General features: G+C 43.0%; 4 protein-coding genes across 9 annotated transcripts; 3 read left to right on the forward strand and 1 right to left on the reverse strand.

The window, feature by feature from the left end:
• The first annotated feature begins 111 nt into the window (after positions 1–111).
• LOC4333346 (uncharacterized) lies at positions 112–6598 on the forward strand. 2 transcript variants are annotated; one of them, XM_015775979.3, is made up of 15 exons: positions 112–304; positions 412–504; positions 615–688; positions 1086–1175; positions 1261–1344; positions 1621–1785; positions 2528–2715; positions 2896–2968; positions 3299–3352; positions 3552–3809; positions 4424–4630; positions 4826–4929; positions 5342–5486; positions 5641–5775; positions 6143–6598. In XM_015775979.3, the coding sequence occupies exons 3-15, from the start codon at positions 629–631 to the stop codon at positions 6314–6316; spliced, it is 1737 nt and encodes a 578-aa protein (XP_015631465.1). In that variant the 5' UTR covers positions 112–304; positions 412–504; positions 615–628; the 3' UTR covers positions 6317–6598. The 2 variants fall into 2 exon arrangements, with proteins under 2 accessions (XP_015631465.1, XP_015631464.1); XM_015775978.3 differs by having other exon boundaries at positions 620–688.
• Positions 6599–8438: 1840 nt separating this feature from the next.
• LOC4333347 (inositol monophosphatase 3) lies at positions 8439–11444 on the forward strand. Its single transcript, XM_015776300.3, has 10 exons — positions 8439–8551; positions 8666–8716; positions 8846–9033; positions 9120–9204; positions 9381–9435; positions 9531–9574; positions 10578–10646; positions 10740–10840; positions 10929–10985; positions 11073–11444. Exons 1-10 carry the CDS (start codon positions 8495–8497, stop codon positions 11167–11169), a joined length of 804 nt encoding a protein of 267 aa, XP_015631786.1. The 5' UTR covers positions 8439–8494; the 3' UTR covers positions 11170–11444.
• A 284-nt stretch (positions 11445–11728) lies between these two features.
• LOC4333348 (uncharacterized) lies at positions 11729–16412 on the forward strand. 5 transcript variants are annotated; one of them, XR_010739775.1, is made up of 6 exons: positions 11953–12308; positions 12368–12496; positions 12756–12940; positions 13040–13450; positions 15492–15803; positions 15875–16393. XR_010739775.1 is itself a non-coding variant. In XM_015776299.3 (5 exons), the coding sequence occupies exons 1-4, from the start codon at positions 12006–12008 to the stop codon at positions 13428–13430; spliced, it is 1008 nt and encodes a 335-aa protein (XP_015631785.1). In that variant the 5' UTR covers positions 11953–12005; the 3' UTR covers positions 13431–13450; positions 14051–14383. The 5 variants fall into 5 exon arrangements, 2 of the variants coding, with proteins under 2 accessions (NP_001405289.1, XP_015631785.1); XR_010739776.1 differs by having other exon boundaries at positions 15492–15798; NR_184737.1 differs by having other exon boundaries at positions 11729–12496; positions 15875–16412.
• LOC4333349 (kinesin-like protein KIN-12C) lies at positions 13818–19598 on the reverse strand. The gene is made up of 15 exons (NM_001418361.1): positions 19200–19598; positions 18977–19120; positions 18816–18899; positions 18579–18704; positions 18430–18489; positions 18235–18288; positions 18054–18146; positions 17334–17429; positions 16971–17116; positions 16597–16743; positions 16380–16509; positions 15395–16309; positions 15224–15322; positions 14395–15144; positions 13818–14285 (listed from the first exon to the last, which is right to left on the reverse strand). The coding sequence occupies exons 1-15, from the start codon at positions 19494–19496 to the stop codon at positions 14037–14039; spliced, it is 3390 nt and encodes a 1129-aa protein (NP_001405290.1). The 5' UTR covers positions 19497–19598; the 3' UTR covers positions 13818–14036.
• Between the last annotated feature and the right edge of the window lie 2602 nt (positions 19599–22200).

The following is a 22200-nucleotide window of genomic DNA, read 5'->3' on the forward strand; positions in this document are numbered from 1 at the left end:
GCCGCCGCGACGTCACGGAATAAAAAGCCCTGGATTCTCACTTTCTCACATGGACTAGGCCCACGAAACCTGCTTTAAATGGGCCTGGATTAGACTACGCGGGCCTGGCCCATGAAATGCGCTTTGCTTGGGCGAATCGCAAGGCGATTACGCCGTGGACGAGACGAGTGAGAGGAGGAGAGCGGCCATGGCGGGGCGGAGTGGCGGCGGCGGCGGCGGGAGCTCCGGGAAGAGCGGGACGGGGAGGATGGTGTCGCTGCAGGAGTTCGTCTCGTCCATGGCGCCTCTCATAGACCTGGAGAAGGTTCCGTACTCCGATCCCCCATCGCTTTTCTTTCGCTGTTTGGTTCGGAAGGTGGAACGGATGGTAGTGGTGGTGGGTGGTGACGCGTCTGTGGTGTGGTTGCGCAGGCGGCGGAGATATCGGCGGAGTCGGCGACGAGCTCGAAGACCCTCGAGAGGAGGGGTTGCGTCATGGCCAACCTCAAGTGCACCGACGCCCAGGTTGATTTGCTTCCATTTTGCTGCTTGCTTGCTTGCCCATCGGTGCCAATGTGTCATCGAGGCGTGGTGCTAATCTTGTTCTGGCCTTGTTGGACCTGCTTGGTGCGTAGAGTAGACGGGGCTGATGGGGAAGACGCTCCTGGAGTTCCAACCCAACAAGGGCGACGTGCTTCCACCTCACAAGGTGAGGTTACCTTTGCCCTCCTGTCGTATTGTTGTTATTGCTCGCTGTGATAAAATTCTGGTTAGGAATTTATTTGTGGTATGTGAGAGCGGTTTGTTTCAGAACAATTGTCGCTTCAGGTATTGCCGTCGAAACTCACACTTGCAGTATTTCTGCCATTTGTTTAGTAATTGTGAACAAGTAATGTTGTTGTTAACTGATAGTTTCAGTGAAATATTAGATTCGTTTGTAAAGTTCATTATGAATTGCATCACGTGTATTATTGATTTTGTTGAGATTGGCAGGAGTTGATACATGAAAAGCTCATGCATGTTTCTTAATTTACCGGACACTGATTCAAAGAAATTTGTATTTTACTTCACCATTGCTAATGCCCACTTATGTTTTTCTTCTCTAGTTTGGAACACACGATGTGGTTGCTCTGAAGCCAAATAAGGCAGATGCTGGATCTGCTGCTCTTGGGCAAGGTGTAGTTTATCGCTTGAAGGTACCTAACTATCATCTAAGGGCTGTTGACTATTTAAAGTCTTTGCTTCTGAATTAGGAGAAATGACTGTAATTTGAACAAACAGGATTCTTCCATTACTGTTGCCTTTGATGACATTCCTGAAGATGGATTAAATAGCCCTCTCCGCCTTGAAAAGCTTGCAAATGAGGTATATTTTCCATGCTGTTTTCATTACTATTTGCAAATGACATTCCATTACTGTTTTCTTCTCTACTATATTTTCCATGCTCTCTCTTACAACTTTCTGATTAGAAATTTTATAGCCTCCAAGTAACCATAATAGTATAATTGTATCATAATTCCTCTTTGCTTTTTTTTTATCTCCATGTATGTATTTCTATATATCTTCATTATTGCCCCTTGTCCTCCAGCATTGCCTTACAATTCATTGGACCCTAAATTTTGCATCTTAATGCTCTTCTAGGTGACATACCGCAGGATGAAGGATGCACTAGTTCAACTTAGTAAGGGCATTCAAACAGGCCCTTCAGCAAACCTTATTCCTGTTTTGTTTGGAGAAAACCCACCTATGAGTTCCAAGGATGTTGCGAAGTTCAGTCCATTTAACAAGAATTTGGATGAGTCACAGGTTACAATTTGATTTATTTTTTTCAACTGCTTTTTTTTGGCTTGTTGCATAATTATGTTTCAGTTAAGTTCTTATCTAAATAAGGAGAAGAGAAGCCATAAGTACTTGGGGCCTGGAGAAATTTATCAGAACAGTATGATCTACAATAGAATTTTCCAGTGCAATCACTTTGTTCTGCTGATACTATTTCAAGTATCAGTAGAATTTGTATTTTTAACTTATTAAGTACCAGAGGAAGATCTGAAATTTATTGAATGGCAGACACTCATGATTTTAAGAAAATAAAAGAACATATGGAACTAGGCAAATAACGCTAACACCAGCACCTGCAGTTTCAGACTGTGGACATTCCATCACTTTTGGCATTACAACTTACAACCAAATGTGTCAACACCGTCATCGATTACATATAATTCTTGCACCTGCTAATACTGGCTTTGGAAGACCTCATCCTGAGTAGTAGCATATATTTGCAATACTTCTGTTAATGGTGTTGCTTTTGCTTCGGTGAACTCCACAGCTAATTATGCTGGCACTGGTGTTTGGCCTCCACATTTTTTATTTTCTTTGCTAGAAATTGATTGTTTAATAAAAATAAAAAAATTACAATTGATGCCTTTTGTCTTTACCATGTATATCTACTTGTTATGTTCTTTTTTGTATCGCCTTCAAATACCAGTTTCAATATGTATTCAAATGAAATAAATTTCCTTTTTGTGGGGCCCATATCTTTGTTCTGCAGAAAGATGCTATCTCGAAGGCCCTCAGGTCAAGGGATGTTTTCTTGCTTCATGGACCTCCTGGCACTGGGAAGACAACAACTATCATTGAGATAATATTGCAGGAGGTGAAACGTGGATCAAAGATTCTTGCTTGTGCTGCTTCTAACATCGCCGTGGATAACATTGTTGAGCGACTCTCCCGATATAGGTTGCTAACAAAATTTTGAAATACCTTTTTAACTCGAACTTTCTATTCCCCCATCTATCTTGGTAATGTTGACCATTTACCTCATTCAACCAATAATAACTGAGAAAATTCTCCCTATCCTGTCAAAATAAAAGATGTGATATTGGTTAATGTGACATGTTGTTATTGACATTTTTCTAGAACCAAATTGGTGAGGTTAGGCCATCCTGCTCGATTACTACCCCAAGTGTTGGACAGTGCTCTTGACGCACAGGTATAGCTTACTCTGAGTGCTTCCTTTTCTCCTCTACTGAGGATTATTAGGATAAATATTCATGAAGGTTATGTTCCATAATTATTTCATCAGAGTTGCTTTGTCTCTTTCAATTTTCAACTGTTATATTTATTCAAATACCTTGTTAAAGTGTACCCGCCTACGCCTTATGTGACATCTGTAACATCTGCATGACATTCTCTTTATGCCCAAGTTAAAATGGGATAGATTTTCTTATGAATTACAGTTCCACCTGTATTATCTATGATCCATTCATGCATTCACATAACTTAACTGTACTTAATCTGCTTACTATTTCTAATGAACCAGGTATTGCGAGCAGATAACAGCAGCTTAGCAGGAGATATTCGCAAAGAAATGAAGGTAATCATTTACTACATAATTCTTAGGTTCCTATTATTAAATGGCAAGACCCTGCTTTACATGGCATATTATTTTGGCATTTCAGGAACCATCTAATTAGAAGCTGTCATGTTTAGATGATAGTAATGAAACTGCAATTTCAATAATGTTTTCCATTGTAGTTAAATGTTTCTTGATTTGTTCTCTTTTCATCTTTTAGGTGCTTAATAGCAAATTGCTGAAAGCTAAGGATAAGAATACAAAAAGGGACATCAGGAAAGAGCTCAGAACCCTTGCCAAAGAAGAGAGAAAACGACAACAGCTTGCTGTTGCTGATGTGATAAAAAATGCAGATGTTGTACTGTCGACTTTGACTGGTGCATCTTCCAAAAAGCTAGATGGTATTACATTTGATTTGGTCATTATTGATGAAGCTGCTCAGGCACTTGAGATGGCATGTTGGATAGCCTTATTGAAGGTTAATACTAACTTATGACTAGTTTTTTTTTTCATGTTGCTGCACGTTTTGAGAATGATGATTGCTGTAAACAGTCATCAAAGGTTCTCGTATTATTTATGCTTTTTTGAGTAGCACAATAAAGATAGCATGTACTGTTTCACAAACTCCCACCTTTAACTTTAAGCTTAAAATATGTCTTAACCAAGCCAGCAGTTGAGCATGATCACACGGGTTCAATTTTAAAAGTGCATGGTATAATGAGAACGAGATGCTGCATTAGGTGTCCATTTTAGAGCAAAAGGAAGGATTATGAGAGAAGTTGGGAAAACTAAATGATTTCCTTGGAAGATAGCTAAACTTAATTTCAATAGGTGGTTACACGTACTTGAATTCATTCTATCAATCTTGTATGGATGTATGTAAACTCTAACAAGTTCTCATGACCCCTGTGGGGCTCCTTCACACTCCACAAGTTGGCTTCTCTGATTATGCCAGTGAACAATTTCATCACCTATTTGATTGCTTGTGTTTGTCATGATTCAGCATGCACAGCGCGTAGGTTAAATGGTCATCATACTGTACTTATTGAGATCTGTCATAGGGCTCCTCAGTTCTTTTGTTTTTGTATGCAGGGTCCAAGATGTGTGCTTGCTGGAGACCATCTTCAACTTCCTCCGACTATCCAAAGTGCTGAGGCTGAGAAGAAGGGGATGGGAAAGACACTCTTTGAACGCCTTACTGAAGCTTATGGAGATCAAATTACATCCATGCTCACTATCCAGTACAGAATGCATGAGCTCATAATGAATTGGTCATCTAAAGAACTTTATAATAACAAGGTGCACTTCCCATTGGTGTTTTTACACTAGCCACCTATTAGTAACTTGTTTTCACTAGCCACCTATTAGTAACTTGTTTTCAGCCTCTCTCTTTAGTCCATAACTTTCCTCATGTTGTTATTTCTTTGTTTCTTGTACTTAGATCAAAGCTCATAACTTTTCTCATGTTGTTATTTCTTTGTTTCTTGTACTTAGATCAAAGCTCATTCTAGTGTTGCTGATCATATGCTCTATGACATTGAAGAAGTGAAAAGATCTTCTTCCACAGAGCCGACTATCATACTAATTGACACTACTGGGTTAGTATTCTCCAATGCTTGGCCTATTCAATGTGTTCATTCTTTTAGTCATTTATGGGTTGAACTTGAACCTTGGCAATTTTGCTTCCCTCGTTGCTTTCTTTCCCTCACTCAATAGTGTTGGCTTCCTCTATAAAAGAGTGTCGGCTTCCTCTATATTTCCCTCACTCAATAGTGTTGGCTTCCTCTATAAAAGAGTGTTGGCTTCCTCTATAAAAGATAGGACTACCGAATTCACTTCAAAGGGTTATCTCATACTTGAAGACAATAATTGGGCAGAAGTAATACTTCAAATTTGTAGCCATCATTTGACTGATGAATAAAAGATATCTGTTTTTTTAAAAGAAATGATGTGATGACCAACATCAATGTTTGTTAGATACACTTCTAACAGTCTCAAGTAATCATTTAGGTGTGACATGGAAGAAGTAAAAGATGAGGAGGAGAGCACTATGAATGAGGGTGAGGCTGCAGTATCCATTGCTCATGCCAAGCTGCTTGTTGAGAGTGGTGTCCGTGCATCTGATATTGGAATAATTACACCTTATGCTGCACAGGTTTGCTCCTATATGCTCTGAATATTATCAAATCAATATACAGTGATGAGCTTAATAAAACAAAACAAAATAAACGTTTATAGGACTTATGGGTTGGCTCCTTCATGATGTTGAAGTTTATAGGACTGACTCATTGAATGGTGTAATCCCGTAGGTAACCTGTCTGAAGATGATGAGAAACAAAGATACTAAACTGAAGGACTTGGAGATATCGACAGTTGATGGGTTCCAGGGTAGGGAGAAAGAAGCCATCATCATTTCAATGGTCAGATCCAACTCAAAGAAAGAGGTAAGCTCCCTTCCATGATCCTCCTTGGTGAGTGGATATCCTATGTAAAATATTCAGCTTTACAAACATGAATATTATACATGGATGAGGATTTGATTGCTGCTGCACAGTTGATCCATCAAATTAGCATCTGGGGAGACTTCAACTTATTTTAGAAAAATGTTTAATAGAATAGAGCGAATCAGTATCGATATGATGTGAACGATCTGTAGATATATGTGCATGCCATGCAAAATATCTCATTATTGACATAAGGACGAAATATCATTTTTAAAATAAAAGGACTGTCTGATTGAACTACTGAAATAAGAATTCACAATTATATTACCTGGATACTAAGGAAACCTTATCTATTTGCAAATTTCAGGTCGGATTCTTAAGTGATCATAGACGAATGAATGTTGCTGTAACACGAGCCAGAAGGCAGTGCTGCCTAGTGTGCGATGTAGAGACCGTAAGCAACGACAAATTCTTGAAACGCTTGGTTGAGTACTTTGAGGAGAACGGGGAGTACTTGAGTGCATCAGAATACCAGAGCTGATGACTTGGGGTGTTAACCCTTAACCGTGATAGCCCGTGCTTATCGCAAAGATAGTGAAGAGATATATCCAAACGATGCTTGTGATAGGAACATCGTGCACTTCAAACTGGTGCAATATGGCCAATGGAGATACTGTCATTCGACTTTTATAGATTGGAAACAGATCGCTGTGAGACTGAACAGATAATTAGCTCAGGAGTGGATCAATTTCGTCTTGACTGGCCCTGTTCTGGTCTCTTCTTCTGTGGCTTATGGAAATGAAACCTCAGTTATGTGTTTTTATATGTCCGTTCTTTCAGCTGATGTACAATGATAGAAGACTAATTTTATTCATCCATGTGCAAATCTACCATAGTTTTTTGCATGGAGTTTTGAAACTTGGGTCCACAAAAATAGTAATAATAGGATAGGAGGTTGACTGTACTGAACTTCGCATGATAATTAATCTGTATCTCATCCATCTTGCTTATTTTCACAATGTCGCCCAAAATACCAAATGGCATCTCTTCAGCATAGATTTAGTTTGTGCCATATCCATACCATTGTGGATGTCTTGAGAAAAGCGATGATTTATCGATGGAGCAAGTAGAAGAGAACCGCATGCGATGCCCATTCTAAAGTTAAACTGGTAAAGTAACATCATGGAATGGAGGGAGTACTGAAGGAACAAGAGAATATGCCTAGTGTCAGGTGTGTAGAAGGATTCCTGCTTTGAGGGAAGATTCGCAAGAAGATACCTATGCAAAGCACAATCCGTGAAATAAAGCGCAGCGCCAAACCTTTTCTCCTTTTCTTTTTTCTTTCTTTTTGGCAGTTTTAGTTTCCAGAAATGTTTTAGATGGTGAACTCCAGGAATTACCGGTTTGGTACCAAAATAAAAACTTTTTTTGGTGTACCAAAAATCTCTAACTTAAGATAAAATTTAAGATAAACGATGATGGTGAGTCTCGAGCCTACACATGACTAAAATTACCCATATATGCTATCGTAGTCTACACATCACTAATGTTGTGTTCGTTTCGTATAGTTGGGAACACATGTCCTCCGCACGGAAAACGGAGCAGTCCATTAACGCGTAATTAATATAAGTATTAGCTTTTTTTAAAAAAAAATGGATCAATATGATTTTCTTTAAGCAACTTTCATATAGAAATTTTTTTTCAAAAAAAACGCATCATTTAGCAGTTTGAAAAGCATGCGTGCGGAAAATGAGGGAGATGGGTTGGGAACACTGATAAACGAACTCAGCATAAATTGACCACTCTTATTCTCGACATTGTCATCATCACCAGCTCTATCACCGATATTTCGAATGTAAAAGAATTTATGTTTTTAACTCGAGACACCACATAGTTCACATCAATCATGGGCGTATAACTTGTTTTTATCATGCGACTGCTATTTTCTATTATTTAATGAAAATCCAGAAAGGAATAGAGGCCATTATATCCTTCATCGTCTGTTGCCACTGCCTGCAGTAGAGCTTTCTTAATTGCGACTCTTTCAACCTTGGCTTCATGCCCTATATGGGCAAGCAATGAGACTACGCTAAACCGACGATGCAGCAAGAATGGATTAGTGCACACATCAATACAATCAAGGAACTTCTAAGTTATCGGTGTAGGCACGGAATAGAGACTCATTGAAAAAGGTGTGGGCCACCATTGGTTGGCATATGCTGTTGCATATCAGCACAACCAGGCTGATGCTTATCAGCATAAGCTTTTCTATCATCTCATGCTACAGTCCAAGGAGCCAACCGATGAGGTCAGTCGTGACAATGGGAAGGTGGCGAGAGAGAGAGGAAGCGGGGAACAATATTTATAATTTTGATGAAATTCGGTCTGGATTACACTGGATTGAAAACATAAACCGTTTGGTTTATAAACCGTTTGGTTTATCGGTCAAATAAAAAAATCAAACTAAAATTTTAGATAAGATTTTGTTCAAATTTTATCGGTTTTTGTTGGAACTATGATGAGGGCATAATCGTCTATTCCTTTCCAGATTTTGATTCCAAGAGAACTGAAAAATAGGCTGGAAAGAGCTTTCTCTTCCAGAAATACCCCAAGCTCAATTTTCTTCTCTACACAACCGAAAGGTGGAGCGTTGGCGAAGGACCAACCAATTTCCTCTCTCTAATCGCCGCGGCGGGGGATAGATTGGGAGTGAGCGCGTATGGCGGAGGAGCAGTTCCTCGCCGTCGCGGTGGACGCCGCCAAGAACGCCGGCGAGGTATGCCCTCTCCTGAACCACTCGATTCCTCCCTTGCCCCCTCCTCCCTGTGCACGATTCCTCGTGTTTTTCTTTTTCCTTGTCCGTTCTTGATTTCCTGGTGCTTCTCCGCAGATCATCCGCAAGGGCTTCTACCAGACCAAGAACGTGGAGCACAAGGGCCAGGTCTCTCTTCCTTCTTCCACGGTTCCACCGATCTCATCGCATTCCTTTTCCCCATAGCTGATGGAGTTTGGTTTGCCCTGGATTGGAATTTGGGGTTTCTTGGTGACCGTGGCTGCATTGCAACTGCAGGTGGATTTGGTGACGGAGACGGACAAGGCCTGCGAGGACCTCATCTTCAACCACCTCCGGAAGCACTACCCGGACCACAAGTTCATCGGCGAGGAGACGTCCGCGGCGCTCGGCGCCACCGCGGACCTCACCGACGACCCGACCTGGATCGTCGACCCCCTCGATGGCACCACCAATTTCGTCCATGGGTAATTATTAGCTTCTGTTTCTATCCCCATTATACCACCTTCTTTCTTTTTTTTAATGAACATTGGGTATGTCAATCACATTGCAGCTTCCCTTTTGTTTGCGTCTCGATCGGTCTCACCGTCGGGAAAATTCCTACTGTTGGAGTTGTGTACAACCCCATCATGAATGAGGTAAAAGTGACATGTGAAGCATTTACATCGCAATTGGATTGAAGGACATAGGCTATTTCCTTCTATGTACCAATATGTAAAAATCACAGCTTATTTGTCTCTATAGGATTTATATTCTTATTGTTCATATGCCGACTTAGTTTTGTAGTCTAATTTCATGTTACCTTTTCATTTAGCTTTTCACAGCTGTTCGTGGAAAAGGTGCCTTCCTCAATGGTTCTCCAATCAAAAGTAAGTGCTATATTTTGGTTAATTGGGTCCTGATGTGTTGACATTCAATAGAAGCAACATATTGAACTTAGACAGTTTCCTTCTCTGCTGAGCAGCTTCATCTCAAAACGAGCTGGTGAAGGCTCTTCTGGTAACAGAGGTAAGTGATACCATCAAGAGTCAATTTTATTACATGTAAAGAAATTTAATTTGTATTGATGATGCATATGCGTAGAAAAATCAATAGGATTTCATCTCAACCATGTTGTTCTAAATTATTTTGTTGCTTCATTTCACTAATCAGTATAAGCCGTCTTCTGAATAGCTTAAGATTTGGCCGCTACTGTCTTTCCTAGAAAACATCATCGAACAATGTTTGATCGTGTTAACGTGCACTTTGCTTGTTGAATGGTGATATTTCACAACTACTTTTCTAGCAGATGTATAGCTTATGCTTTACTGATGCAAATACTGACAGCATGTACATGACCATGCATACACTCTTTTGAACTAGCATGGAGATTTCATCTAGATATTTGGAACCCCCACACCTGCATACAGACCCGAAAGAAATTCTTGAAAATATTATTATTTTCTGAACTTTAAAGAGTTTGGACACAATCTAACCAAAAGTTAACTCCATGTGACTCAATGTTTTTGGGATTTGTGATCCATTCCAACTTGATTTAATTCAATATTCCACACTCAAGTAATTATGTTGGTTGAGATGACCATAACCTTATCGATTAAATACTAATCTAATCATGTCAACTGGATTTTGTGGAATACCACATTATCTCTTAAAACAATAGTTGAAATATTTATGGTAACATATTAATTGATTCTTAAACATTGGCTAAGTTGCCCATTTCGGGCTTCCTGTTGGAGTGTGATATTCTTTTTTTTCCTGGGGCTGTCCAATTCATATTGATATATCAATATGAATGTATAACACATGCTACACTGGATGCAATTAGTTTCTTGTGAGCCTCTTTCGTACTTGATCAATCATCAGTGACAAACTTCATTGATTCTGAAACTTGATTTACTTACAATGGAAATGAGAGTTCTAGTTTCTATTTCTTGAATCATTTTCATATAAAAGTTTTACATCATAATATTAGTGAAAATATTTGATCAATAACCTTGTGCCAATTGAGCAGGTTGGAACCAAAAGAGATAAGGCCACTCTGGATGATACAACAAACAGAATCAACAAGTTACTATTCAAGGTAAGCCTTATAAGTTATACACCAATATTTTCATGACATACAATTATAGTTCAACAGATCGGTGCACTAAAATGGTATATTTCATTATTTCAGATTAGATCTATACGGATGTGTGGCTCGTTGGCCTTGAACATGTGTGGAGTTGCCTGTGGTAGGCTTGATTTGTGTTATGAGATTGGATTTGGTGGCCCCTGGTATGATTAATTTAATTACTACAAATGCAGTGTCTTATGAAAAATATAAACTATCTAAACATATTTTATTGTCAATTCTTCACTCTAGGGATGTGGCCGCTGGAGCTCTGATTCTTCGGGAAGCTGGTGGTTTTGTTTTTGATCCGTAAGTTACACTGTTTAGTCAATGTCATAGTAGAATCAGGCAGCGTGAGTATCTATTATTAATTGTTTGTTCCATTCTGGCTTGTAGGAGTGGTGGGGAGTTTGATCTGATGGCACGAAGAATGGCAGGATCAAACAGCTATCTGAAGGATCAATTCATCAAAGAATTGGGAGATACAAGTTGAACAACATATTCCTCAACATGAAGTAGAATAAGAATATAAGATCGCCCTGCCAATTTTATTGGGGCAAATTTTCTTTCTAGTGGTTCTGCATAAACAGCATGCCTGTTGCGGAAAAGTTTTGGACGCAGTATGGCATTGTATTGTTTGAAACTTTTTTTTTTTTGGCACTACTATCCGGTGTTACTTCGGAAACTAGTGCATCGAAGATTCGAAGTAGCTTAATCAGAATTTTGAACCGAATGTTCAGATGGATTGTGCAATGTGCATTTCCCCCATGATTTCGTCTCCTATGCACATTATGTGGAAGATGTTCCAAAATAATATTATCAGTTATAACCAGGGGCATGTGTATAAACAAATGTGTTTCAAAAAAATCCTGGCTATAACAAGGTAGCATGTCCAAATTCGTAGTATTAAATTCGTAGTATTAGGAAATGTTTTATTTTGTTCAGTTTTTTATATTTTGGGATGTAGGAAGTAGCACAGTAGTATGATCCTACCGATCCTAGTCTTGATGGGAATTGGGAAATAATGGAATTTGGTTGCAACTTGTAAGAACGAAGGATGCTAACTAAGTACTCTTGATGGGAAATATTGGAATTCGGTTGCAACTAGGAAGAATGAAGGATCGTATACCTCTGTGGCAGTGGATCCAGTTGACGGTTGCAAGAGGAAGATGCTTAGCTGTGTGGCAAACTGGCAATGGATGCTAGTAGCTCTGTAGCATTGGTTACAATTGCTCACTTTTCACTAGATGTTGGCAGTACCAACAGCCAAGCAAAGGGAGGCAAAGTTGCCAGCGTTGGGGATCAGGCGTACGGTTTCTTCAAGGGGCCATGGCGGCTGCGGCGCCGAGTTCGGTGGTAGCCGGACTCGTGTCCGGGCTAGGGCTGGCGCGCTCCTCGTTAACGCCCAGCGACGGCCGCTCTCCTTCCCTCTCGCCCCTGCATCCGCCATGGCCCGCGGCCCCGCGGCTCGTCTGTAGGAGCAGCGGAGCCCGGCCCCCCAGGGAGAGAGCCGTGGCCGCCGCCGCCGCCGCCGCAAATTCTCCGCGGCAGCAGCAGCAGCTAGGAGAGCATGAGCATGAGGAGGCTGTGGCAGCGGCGGCCATGGAGCCGGAGAGGAGCAGTCCCCATGAGGTCACCGTCCTTTCTTTCTCCTTGGTTTGGCGATTGATTGATTGGTTGGTCCCGTGCAGGTGAGGGAGGAGATAGCGAGGTGCTTCGATCTCGTGCGCCGCCTCGGCCGTGGCGCCGTCTACCTCGGCTCCTCCAGGGTGCCGCCCACCCATCCCCATTACCTCCATGCCGCCGAGCTCTCAAGGGAGGCAAGCACTTTGCTAGCTGTTCCTCTTCCTTTACTGTCTCTTGCAAGTTACACCACCCTAATCTTTTCAGCTCACACATTAAGCTTGTGTTACATCTTATCTTATTCATGCATATTTTCACGGCCTTTTCGCCAGAAACACACTAATGTAAATTGGTCAACAAACTGGTAGATAAACATCACGCTGCACTAGATTTCGTGCGATTGCTATGACCATCTGTATGTCTAAGTGATGCTGAACTTTCATCACATTACAACAGATAGCTAGGCTGCTGGACTGCACCACATGGTCCGGAGCTGGTCCAGGTTTCATGGATGCTGCCACCCAAGGCGCTCTTGAGGCGGGCAAACCGGTCGGTGGCTTCAAGATTGGCAAGGAGGCGGGTGAATGGACAACCTCCAATTTTCATCCTTACCTGCCATCAGAGTCATATCTCACCTGCAGGTAGCTGGATCGCGGTCGCTTAACTTCAGATTGATTTGAGTGTGTGTCATCGATGCATCATGCATGGGAATCAATTTGGGCTATTCTCCTGGATTTCAGGTTCTTCTCTGCAAGGAAGCATGGGTTAGTTGATGCCGCGGTGCGGAACTGCCCTACCGATAGAACTGCCATCATTGCATTACCTGGTGGGATAGGGACGCTGGATGAGCTTTTCGAGATGATGGCGCTAATTCAACTGGAGCGGATCGGTTCCACGCTTCCAGTCCCATTCTTGCTCCTCAATTATGATTCTTACTACTCCAAACTATTGGACTTTCTGAATGACTGCGAGGAGTGGGGAACCGTTGCTCCGGGAGAAGTAGCATCTCTTTGGAAGGTTTGCAATGGGAATCATGAAGCTTTGGAGTACCTGGCACAGTTCTACAATGTACCTCTTGCTGAAAGAAATTACTGCATATCACCACAGTTGAAGCAGCAGGCAACTTCATAGGCCACAAGTTGACGATTCAGGTTTTTCTCAAGAAATCTTGGAGCAAACTTATTCCGTTTAGTTGATCATTGTAGTACCCCCTACCATTTTAAATTGAATTAGCAAACGTCAAATACAAAAAACAGAGGGAGTACAACCTTTTCACCCCAGTTCTTGAAATAAACTTGTACAGTTGAATTTCAGTCTGAATATCTGATGAACATCAAGGATGATGCAATCAAAGTTTCAGTTACTCAGTGAATTCAAATCTCATATTGGTTCTCAAGAAGTTTTATTTCTTCTCTTGCTCAGCACTTTCTACAATATAATCCTTAACCTGCTACACAAGTGTTTGTTATCTCACAGGGCACAACACACAACGTATGCAACCATAAGAGAATCAACAAGTATGCAAACTCAATGAGATACAAATGACAAAAAAAGTACAATTCTCATACAACAGTTATTGGTTCAAATATTACCCAACCAGAAGGGCATTTGAATAACAATCATATATTCGTATTGGTGTACCTGAACAAACATAAGAAATAGACCAAAGAAAAGCGCGTTTCCTAATTGTCAACCAGGCTCAATTGACAGATCCTCGAGCGAAGCAATCATTCAGACTCATTCATATGCAGATGTAAACGCAGCACGCCAAGATTGATCATCGTCGCATGTAGAAGTGGCATGGTTGTTGTACTCCGGTACATCCTCGCTCTCCTGCCGGTAGAATCCCCCCAGTGCTGACTCCGGCAGCCGGCTGTCCGCAAGGAAGTGCTTCATCGTCTCCATCTCCATCTCGTGCTTCTTCTTCATCTTCTCCAGCTGCTTCTTGAGCTTGTCGTTCTCCTGCTGCATCGCTGCACTCCTCTCCTGCAAATCCAAAGCGAGCAAATCAAATTGTTATCTGTGTACTTGTAGTGTTCAGCAGAACATAGTTTAAGCAAGCAAATTGAATTGTTATCTGTGTCTTTGAACAAACCTTTTCTTGTGTGGATGCCTCCTCTGCCTCTCTCAATCTTACAAGAAGTTCTCCAGCAGCATGGACAGCTTCAGCTGTGTCGCGAAGCTGAATGCGGAGCCTTCTGTTCTGCTCTTTCAGCTGCGCTCTTTCCTTTTCACGGTCAATCCTCACTGTGGACAGCTCTGCTGCAAGGGCAGCAGCGAAAGCCGTCCCGCAGCCCTTCCTGCCTGCCTTGGCAGCTGCCCTCTTCACCTCTGAGATACCTTCCATCACACGGCGGTGCCTCTCAAGAAGATCATTGTACATCTCCTGGAGCTCGGCGTAATGTTCAATTATCCTGGCGTGGCCGTAGATGGCTCGTTGGAGGGCATCATCCAGTTCTGCAGTGCACTTCTTTTCATTGCTAAGCTCCATCTCTGTTTTCTCTGCAAGCATCCGATTTGATTCAAGATCAACTCTCAGCTCTTCAGTTAGGCATATCCATTTGCTTTCAGACTCCATCCATTTCTCCCTTTCTCTGTCTAGCTCATATTCTTGGTCTGTGCTGCCATTCCTCAAATGTTCCAGAAGGCTGACATTTGTGGATTCACCTGCTTGTTGTTTCAGTTGATCCTTCAACCTCTGAATTTCACTAAGAAGTTCTTCCCTGTCATTCACATTCAGCTCACCATGTTGTTCACCAACCTTGGCTTCATCCACTAGTTCTTTTGTAGGTTCCGTACCATCTGAATTTTGAGCATCTTCTGAACACTTCTTATATTGGTCAACCTGCAATGTAACATTGAAAATGTCAGGAAATGGTATCATGCCTGAAGCATACTATTCCTTAGTTCACCATGCTTCGTACCAAATTGCTCAGCTCCTTGATCTTATCGGCCTGTTCTTCACATAAAGCTTCAAGTTCAGTCTGTCTCTTTGAAGCAATTGTTGATGCGGTGATGTCGTCCTGGATGAAGAAAATGTTTTAGTACATGGAAAAACAAGAATATGGGTAGAAGTTTGCCATCACGTAATATACCTTAACTTCTGGTACCACACTGGTGGCTATTACAATCTGCTTTTCTGCATTTATATTATCTTTTTGGTTCCCATCAGTGTCGATCGCTTTTTTGCAGGATGAACAAAGAGCAGAAGATGTTGCTCCTTTCCTCTCTGGTGATGCCAGAACTCCTGAACTGACTTTTGCAACTGATTGACGGGGGTTCAGTGCAAAATGATCAAATGAAAGGCCAACAAATGATTTTCTTGGGCCTTGGTTCTGTTCATGGTACTCCATAATGTGCAAGCCCCGTTGGAGACTTGCAGCCAGTGAATCAGTTGGGCTAAGCTTGCTTGACTGTAAAGAAGAACGAACTGCACTTTTTCTGGACACTTCATCACCGGGACAATCAGATACACTAAGTTTGCTTGGTGACAGCCCTGGTGAGGTAATGCTTTTTCTAGCCTTGTTGTGAATCTTTGGAGAAGAACATAACGTAGGGTCTTGCATTGGTGACAGGTGCGGGGAGGCACTAACTGATAGAAAAGATTTCCTGTCAGACACAAGGTCTTGATCAACTTTTGTACTGGACAACACTTCATGCTCTTCCTGAATCGGGTCTTCACAATCATCTATTACAGGCTGATCATCTTCCTCACTTGTTTTTGGATTCCCCTTAGAGCAAGGAGTGTCATCACCACTCTCTGCATCCATGAAGTCATCGAAAGTGTCTTCAGATGAGGAATGAAGCTTTCTTATTTGGTCACGCAGTTCTTGTACATCCTCTTCATCCACATCCATCTCTTCCTCTGAATCAACTTCTATGTGAGGCAAGATTAGAGAGCGATTGAGACTGACTCGCAAATTATGCAGGCTTTCACGGGCATTCTGTGCACTGAAATACCCATTCTTGCAGGGTTCAGTGTCTCCAGATTTTGTTCGTATGAGCTCGTCCTGCAAGTGATAGAACAATTAGCAAGTGTCTGTAAATTGTTGCCACTTTTATCTGCTGCTGAGGAAATACCTTCAACTGACGTATTTGATCGCTCAAACCATTAACATCATCTTCTGATATCTCATTTACTACAGCCTTGTTTGACATGAGCTTCGCTCTCTCACCGAACCGTAGCGTGCTTAAAGTTGTAGTTCTGCACCTGCATTTGCCAGTCACAGGACTCTATGTCAACTTAAGAGAATGTAAATGGCATAGTGAAGTACATAAGGTAATGAACAGAAAATACCTGTGTTCTGAAGAAATGGAACACAAGAATGTAACCCTTGAATTTCCACCTAGTGTATCCTTCAGCACATGCGTCAAACAGGATTGCTTGTGGGGAGAGTCATCTTTCTGGGTCTCTGGTGCTTCTGATAGAATATTGACGAGTTTCCTGAAGTAACAATGTAAGTCAGTCTTCTGCTTTACTACATGTTTTTATTCTTATCACTATATGTTTATAATATATTTCTCCAAAGAAAGCAATTATCACTATATGCAAACAGATTATGAGGGAGAAATCGGTGAACATGAAAAAGAAACATTGAAGAAATTTTACTGATGAATTTTCATGAGACATCAAAATTCCTGCCAAACAAGCCATCTTATAAATTTACATACCCAAGCTTTGACAAGGACTTCTTAACATATCTTTCTTCTCTTGTACAGTGCTTGTTGCCACCATCAAGTTCATCATTATCAGGACCAGCAAGATCAACGAAGGTAATTCTGCTGGTCCGTGAGCTGCTGAAGCCATTTGAGAAACCCTGTAATTTGGTTGAACAAAGTAAATTCCCAATATAATGACAACATGTATATTTGCTGATCAATTAGTGAACTTAAAAAACAGAATAGAATAGACCAAAGAGCAGACTGATTTTCTAAATGCTATAATACTGACATTATTATTGCAATAATAGAAGTTAAATATAGCTGGCTATGAGGTCTCCAAATAACAGAAGAAATAAGAGAGGTTTAATTTACCTTGCTCCATGCTTCAATGACACAACTGAATATCACATGAGAACGTGAACTCTTCAAGTTCATACTCGTAGTACCAACTTTTCTGTTTGAAAGGCCCTGTAAAGAAAAGCAAGCTCAGACAAGCAATCAATAATTCTGGAGGAGAAGGTAGTGGGGTTCAGTTGTTAGAAGTACAACATGAAACAAATAGTTTTGAGTGAGCATGATACAAGTACTAATATATGCGATCTAAACAAGCTCAAGCAGAAGTCCTGGTTGTGATACTCATCTATGCAGAGGTGAAATGAAAAGCAAAGAAACCCTAATTTTAAAAGCAAAATAGAATGGACAATTTCTTTCTGCTGCTGATGTGAAGCAACATAGATCAAAATTGTCCCACTGATTTGAAGTATAGTAGAAGCAATTTCTTGGGTTGGTTTTATTGGATAACTCCGTGCCATAAAAGAATAAAGATGATTTTCGGAACAACTTGACCAGTGCCCATAAGTTAGCACCAGCTAAGCAAAATGTTTTGGATCTTAACGAAACAATCATGTAAATAGCTGTAAATAACTTCCAACATTTTTTCACATAATGCTGACTTCAAGCTACAAATCCCTAGCTATGTTTTCTGACAGAAATCTGCAAATTAGTGCAGCAACTTCCTGAACAAATCTGTAAAGCATCACAGTCTACAAGTAGACAGATAATGCAGTGAGGTGGAAGTCATTTTGATCATACCTTCATCAAGATCTGATTGACGTCCTCAACCGTTGACACATACTCATCGGTCAAGTTCTCAACATGGATACCATTGCCAGCATTCTCTCTTATCTAAAATAACGGAGTTGGATAAGTTTACTGCAATCCATAAGCATACGCCAAATGCAGAGTTAGTTTCTTGCTCAAGATTAGAATATACCTGAAGGTTACGCTGAGATGGATCCAACAGGTCATTAATCTGCTCATTATGTACCTGGAAAGCATAGAGCAAAATTTGCACCATGTCAGATCTGGAAACATAGTTTAAAAGCTGAACTTCAGGGAAAACAAAAACACGCATCTATAGATGCATTTTTCAGTTCAATTGAGAACGAGCAGATGAGTCACTACTCACCTCAAGAAATGAGCACCGGCATTGGTAGCTTGTCTGCTTCTCCGGTGAGCTCTCTTGCCTCTGCACCAGGAAAGAACAGCATTGAGACCACAAGGAAATCACAGGTTTAATCAAATTTCTACAAAACCAGACGGCAGAAAATGCCTTACGCCTTGGATTTGAGCGAAGAGGTTCTGGAAGACGCGAGGAACGACGCCCCTGTCGGCGTGGTCTGAGCTGCTGTCAACCATGGCCGCGAGGGCACCGAACATGGTGTACGTCTTCCCTGTGCCGCTCTAACCACAATTCCAACACACAAAAGCAAAGTTTCAGAAGCAGTAACGCAGAAAGAAGAAAAAAAAAACATAACTCCAAACTGAACAGGAAGGATGAATCAGAGGAGGTACCTGGCCGTAGCACACGAGGGAGGAGTTGAATCCAGCGAGGGCGCTCTCGATCATGGGCACGCCAATCAGATCGAAAGCATCCGCCTGCCAGGGAACACCAAGATTCATCACAGGATTCGTTCAAGAGCACCTGGAATTGGAGGAATGGGAATAATGCAAACCTGAGAGGCTCTGTCGTCGAGGAAGCCATCGACGGCGAACGACCGATCGCCGACGGCGACGGAGCAGGGGGAGGTCTTGCGGACGAAGAACAGATCCTTGCCGTCCACCGGCCGGCTCACCGTCGGCCGCACCCGGACCACCACCTGCACACGACCTCTCGCGCATCAGGAGAGGCTCACAACTTGGTAGGAAAGGGATTTCCGGCGAGCCGGCGAACTTTACCTTCACGGCGGGTGCCTCGTTGGCGGGCGCAGAAGCCTGCTCCCCCTCGGCGGCGGCCTTCGAGGGAGGAGCAGCGCTGGTCGGGACGGGCTTCGACGACCGCGGCGACGCGCCCGGCGCCGCCGAGGAGTTCTTGGCGGCGGGGGACATCGGCGGCGAGGCGGCGGCCAGGTTTGGGTGGAGGTTCTCCTGGTCGGCGTCGGCGGCGGCGACAGCGCCTGCCCGCGGCGAGGACACGGCGAAGGCGGAGAGTGACCGCGACGCCTGCCGCTTCAGGTTCCGCCTCAGCATCTCCATTGCTCCTCTGCTGCTTCACGGCGAGATCGAAATCGAGATGGTTGAGGGGAGAGAGAGAGATCGAAGAAGAGGAAGGAGACAAGTGAGAGGAGAGGAGACGACGGCGAGGAGGCGGCCGCGCGGTGGCTTGTAGTAGGATGCAGATGCGATGATTGGTTTGCCCGTTGGGATTCAAAATAATTTGAAACCGGATGCGCGGGGGGGGGGGGGGGGGGGGGGATGCGCTCGATCACGGGATGGACGGTTAGATGATTGCCGCGTCAGTGGGGGCTGCCTCTTCTAGCGTGGACACTGGACAGCGCGTCCAAACTAGCCGTTGGGGAGCGGGGGTAAAAAAAAAAAAAGGCCAAACCGGCTATGCGTCCGAGGTAAGGAAAGATAGGCGCCCAATCATAGGCGATTATTTGGTTTAGAAATTACGGTTAATTGTGTCATCATAATCATAAATTTACAGGTTTGAAAAAAATCAATACTATTTACAAAATTATACAATGCCATTATAATTTAACAGGTCTTCGAGATATACCATCGATTTCCCCTTCACCGTAATTTCTAAATTTTTCAAATCAAATTGACATCGTCTTCTTCCTCCCCTCTTTTCTTCCTCCTACCCATTTCTCTTTTCATCTCACCCCTCCTCTCTCTTCCACTGGAATGGTTGCACTATCCTCTCCACCGACGAGCACCATTGGGGGACGGAGATGGAAACATTTCTCTCGCTCGAGTTCCCCATCGATGAGCCCCATAGATTCGGTGTAACATCCTTAAATTTTAAACTAAAATTTGACAGCATCATGCTGGCTTTTGACTAGATTAGTAAAATTTAAAAGTTTATTTGAATTTCTTTTGATCTTTATTTTGGTTCAAGTATTACTTCTTTAGAACCCTATTAACTTACCCTAATTAATTCCCCTTATCCTAGACCTTGGTGAATTTGAGCAAATTTTCTCAAATTTCAAACTTTAGATTATTTCTTTAGTTTACCCTTGTATTAGTGAGAGTTTGCTATACTCTAAAACCCTAGTGAAACCCTTCCAAACTTATGATTAAATTCATTCTCTTCTAGGAGAAATATTCAAAATTTCTTAAAAACACTGTTCACAAATCCTTTGCAAAGTCTAGATTTGGTCCTTGGGGACCACAACCCACTCAAAAACCATGGTTCACTTTGCCTTCTCCTCTCCTTTGATTGCGCTACCCTGGCATCCGACTTCGCCGCATGCCGAGCCGCCGCGCGTCGGCTTCGGGGCCGTTCGCGCGTGCCTGACCGCCTTGGCGCGCCGCTAGCCGTTCGACGCCCTCAGACCACCGCCGCCGCACCAATCGTGATGAAGACGAAGTTAGGACGACCTCCGCCGCAAGTTACCGCCGCTCGACGCCGTGCACGCCCGTCCAAAGCCGCCGCCGAGTCCGAGTTTGCTTCTACCCGGGGTGAATCGCGCCAAGTCTTGCCGCACGGTTAGATTGAAGATAAACGACGGCTTCCCCTATCACAATTCAAACCAACCATCGCCGTGCCGACCATTTTAACCCTCGCCGCCGCCGCGCGTCGAGCTCGGATTGGCGCCAACACGTCGCCAGCCGTTTTCACCCGCGGTCAAGTCAATCCTTCGCCAGTAAGAATTCGAACATGGCCTCCCGCCACTCAAATTAATCTTGCCCTCCCTCTCACAGCCCTCTGCCACCCCTGCCATGCCTAATTTCTGAGCTCATTAATGGCGTTGATGGCGCCCGAGCTCATCCGCTTCCCCTGGCCCTATAAATAGGACCCCAATCCCTTTCTTGTCCATCATCGATCATCATCAACCATAACCCCACAACCCCGAAGCTCTACTTTGCCAATCCATACCATCAACCACTTCCGCTCGTCGGTGAACACCTTGTGCGCGATCGACTTCATGCCCCTCCATCCACCCTCCACCCTAACTAATTCATAGAACACCTATATTCAATCATGTTCTAGCATACTAAACCCTAACCGAAGCTTTGCATCGAGTTTCACCTCGTCGCACTGAGCCGAGCACCGCCGCCCCTGCTCTGCTCTATTCTTCGCCGCCAAGAAGTTTTTTCGACCGTAATCCGTTGTTTCAACCGATCTCGGTGAGTTCTTCCGTTTTAACCATCTACATACTCCCTAGAGTCCATTTTTGCAATCGGTTTGCACTGCCATACTTCCCTCTTGGCTGCCAACGTGAGCTCGACCGCCGCCAATGGAGGCGCTCGTCGGCAGATGCCTTCCACACCTTGCCGAAGGTCGGCAAGCTACCTAAACCCTTCTAAGTACCTCTTAGATGCTCTAGGAACCCTCCTTGAGCTATGCCTAACTCTTACCACCCCGATCACCTTCACGGCCTATCTATGTCACCGCCGCCCTAGCCGCTAGCCCACCCACACATCAAAATAACCCCTCCACCGCTACTCGCCGTCGCCGGAGAACCCTAGCTACCTCCCCTCCTCGGCCGCAACCCCTTTCCCCCTCTATCACCGCCGAAATCCCTAACCCTAGCGCAACCGGCTGTATTTGGGGAACGGCTGGAGGTTGAAGAAGAGAAGAGAGAGAGAGACTGACATGTGGGACCCGCTCACAGTGCCATTTCATATTTAGTTTGATTTTCAAACTTTAGAAGTCCATATCTTTTAAAATATAGATCCAATTCCAATGAAACTTGGACCAAAATTCTTCTAAAATCATTCTTTATCTTTT

Source organism: Oryza sativa, chromosome 3, assembly GCF_034140825.1.
Source record: "Oryza sativa Japonica Group chromosome 3, ASM3414082v1".
In the NCBI taxonomy this organism is placed as follows: Eukaryota; Viridiplantae; Streptophyta; class Magnoliopsida; order Poales; family Poaceae; genus Oryza; species Oryza sativa.

Coding starts and splice junctions, on each gene's coding strand:
- LOC4333346 (XM_015775978.3), top strand. CDS start 188: ATGGCGGGGCGGAGTGGCGGCGGCGGCGGCGGGAGCTCCGGGAAGAGC. Junction 305..411: donor CTCTCATAGACCTGGAGAAG/GTTCCGTACTCC, acceptor GTGGTTGCGCAG/GCGGCGGAGATATCGGCGGA. Junction 5,776..6,142: donor GATCCAACTCAAAGAAAGAG/GTAAGCTCCCTT, acceptor TGCAAATTTCAG/GTCGGATTCTTAAGTGATCA.
- LOC4333347 (XM_015776300.3), top strand. CDS start 8,495: ATGGCGGAGGAGCAGTTCCTCGCCGTCGCGGTGGACGCCGCCAAGAAC. Junction 9,205..9,380: donor ACAACCCCATCATGAATGAG/GTAAAAGTGACA, acceptor CTTTTCATTTAG/CTTTTCACAGCTGTTCGTGG. Junction 10,841..10,928: donor ATTGGATTTGGTGGCCCCTG/GTATGATTAATT, acceptor TCTTCACTCTAG/GGATGTGGCCGCTGGAGCTC.
- LOC4333348 (NM_001418360.1), top strand. CDS start 12,006: ATGGCGGCTGCGGCGCCGAGTTCGGTGGTAGCCGGACTCGTGTCCGGG. Junction 12,497..12,755: donor CCGCCGAGCTCTCAAGGGAG/GCAAGCACTTTG, acceptor ACATTACAACAG/ATAGCTAGGCTGCTGGACTG. Junction 12,941..13,039: donor GAGTCATATCTCACCTGCAG/GTAGCTGGATCG, acceptor CCTGGATTTCAG/GTTCTTCTCTGCAAGGAAGC.
- LOC4333349 (NM_001418361.1), bottom strand. CDS start 19,496: ATGGAGATGCTGAGGCGGAACCTGAAGCGGCAGGCGTCGCGGTCACTC. Junction 18,289..18,429: donor GCCGGTGCTCATTTCTTGAG/GTGAGTAGTGAC, acceptor TATGCTTTCCAG/GTACATAATGAGCAGATTAA. Junction 15,323..15,394: donor GTGTGGTACCAGAAGTTAAG/GTATATTACGTG, acceptor TTCTTCATCCAG/GACGACATCACCGCATCAAC.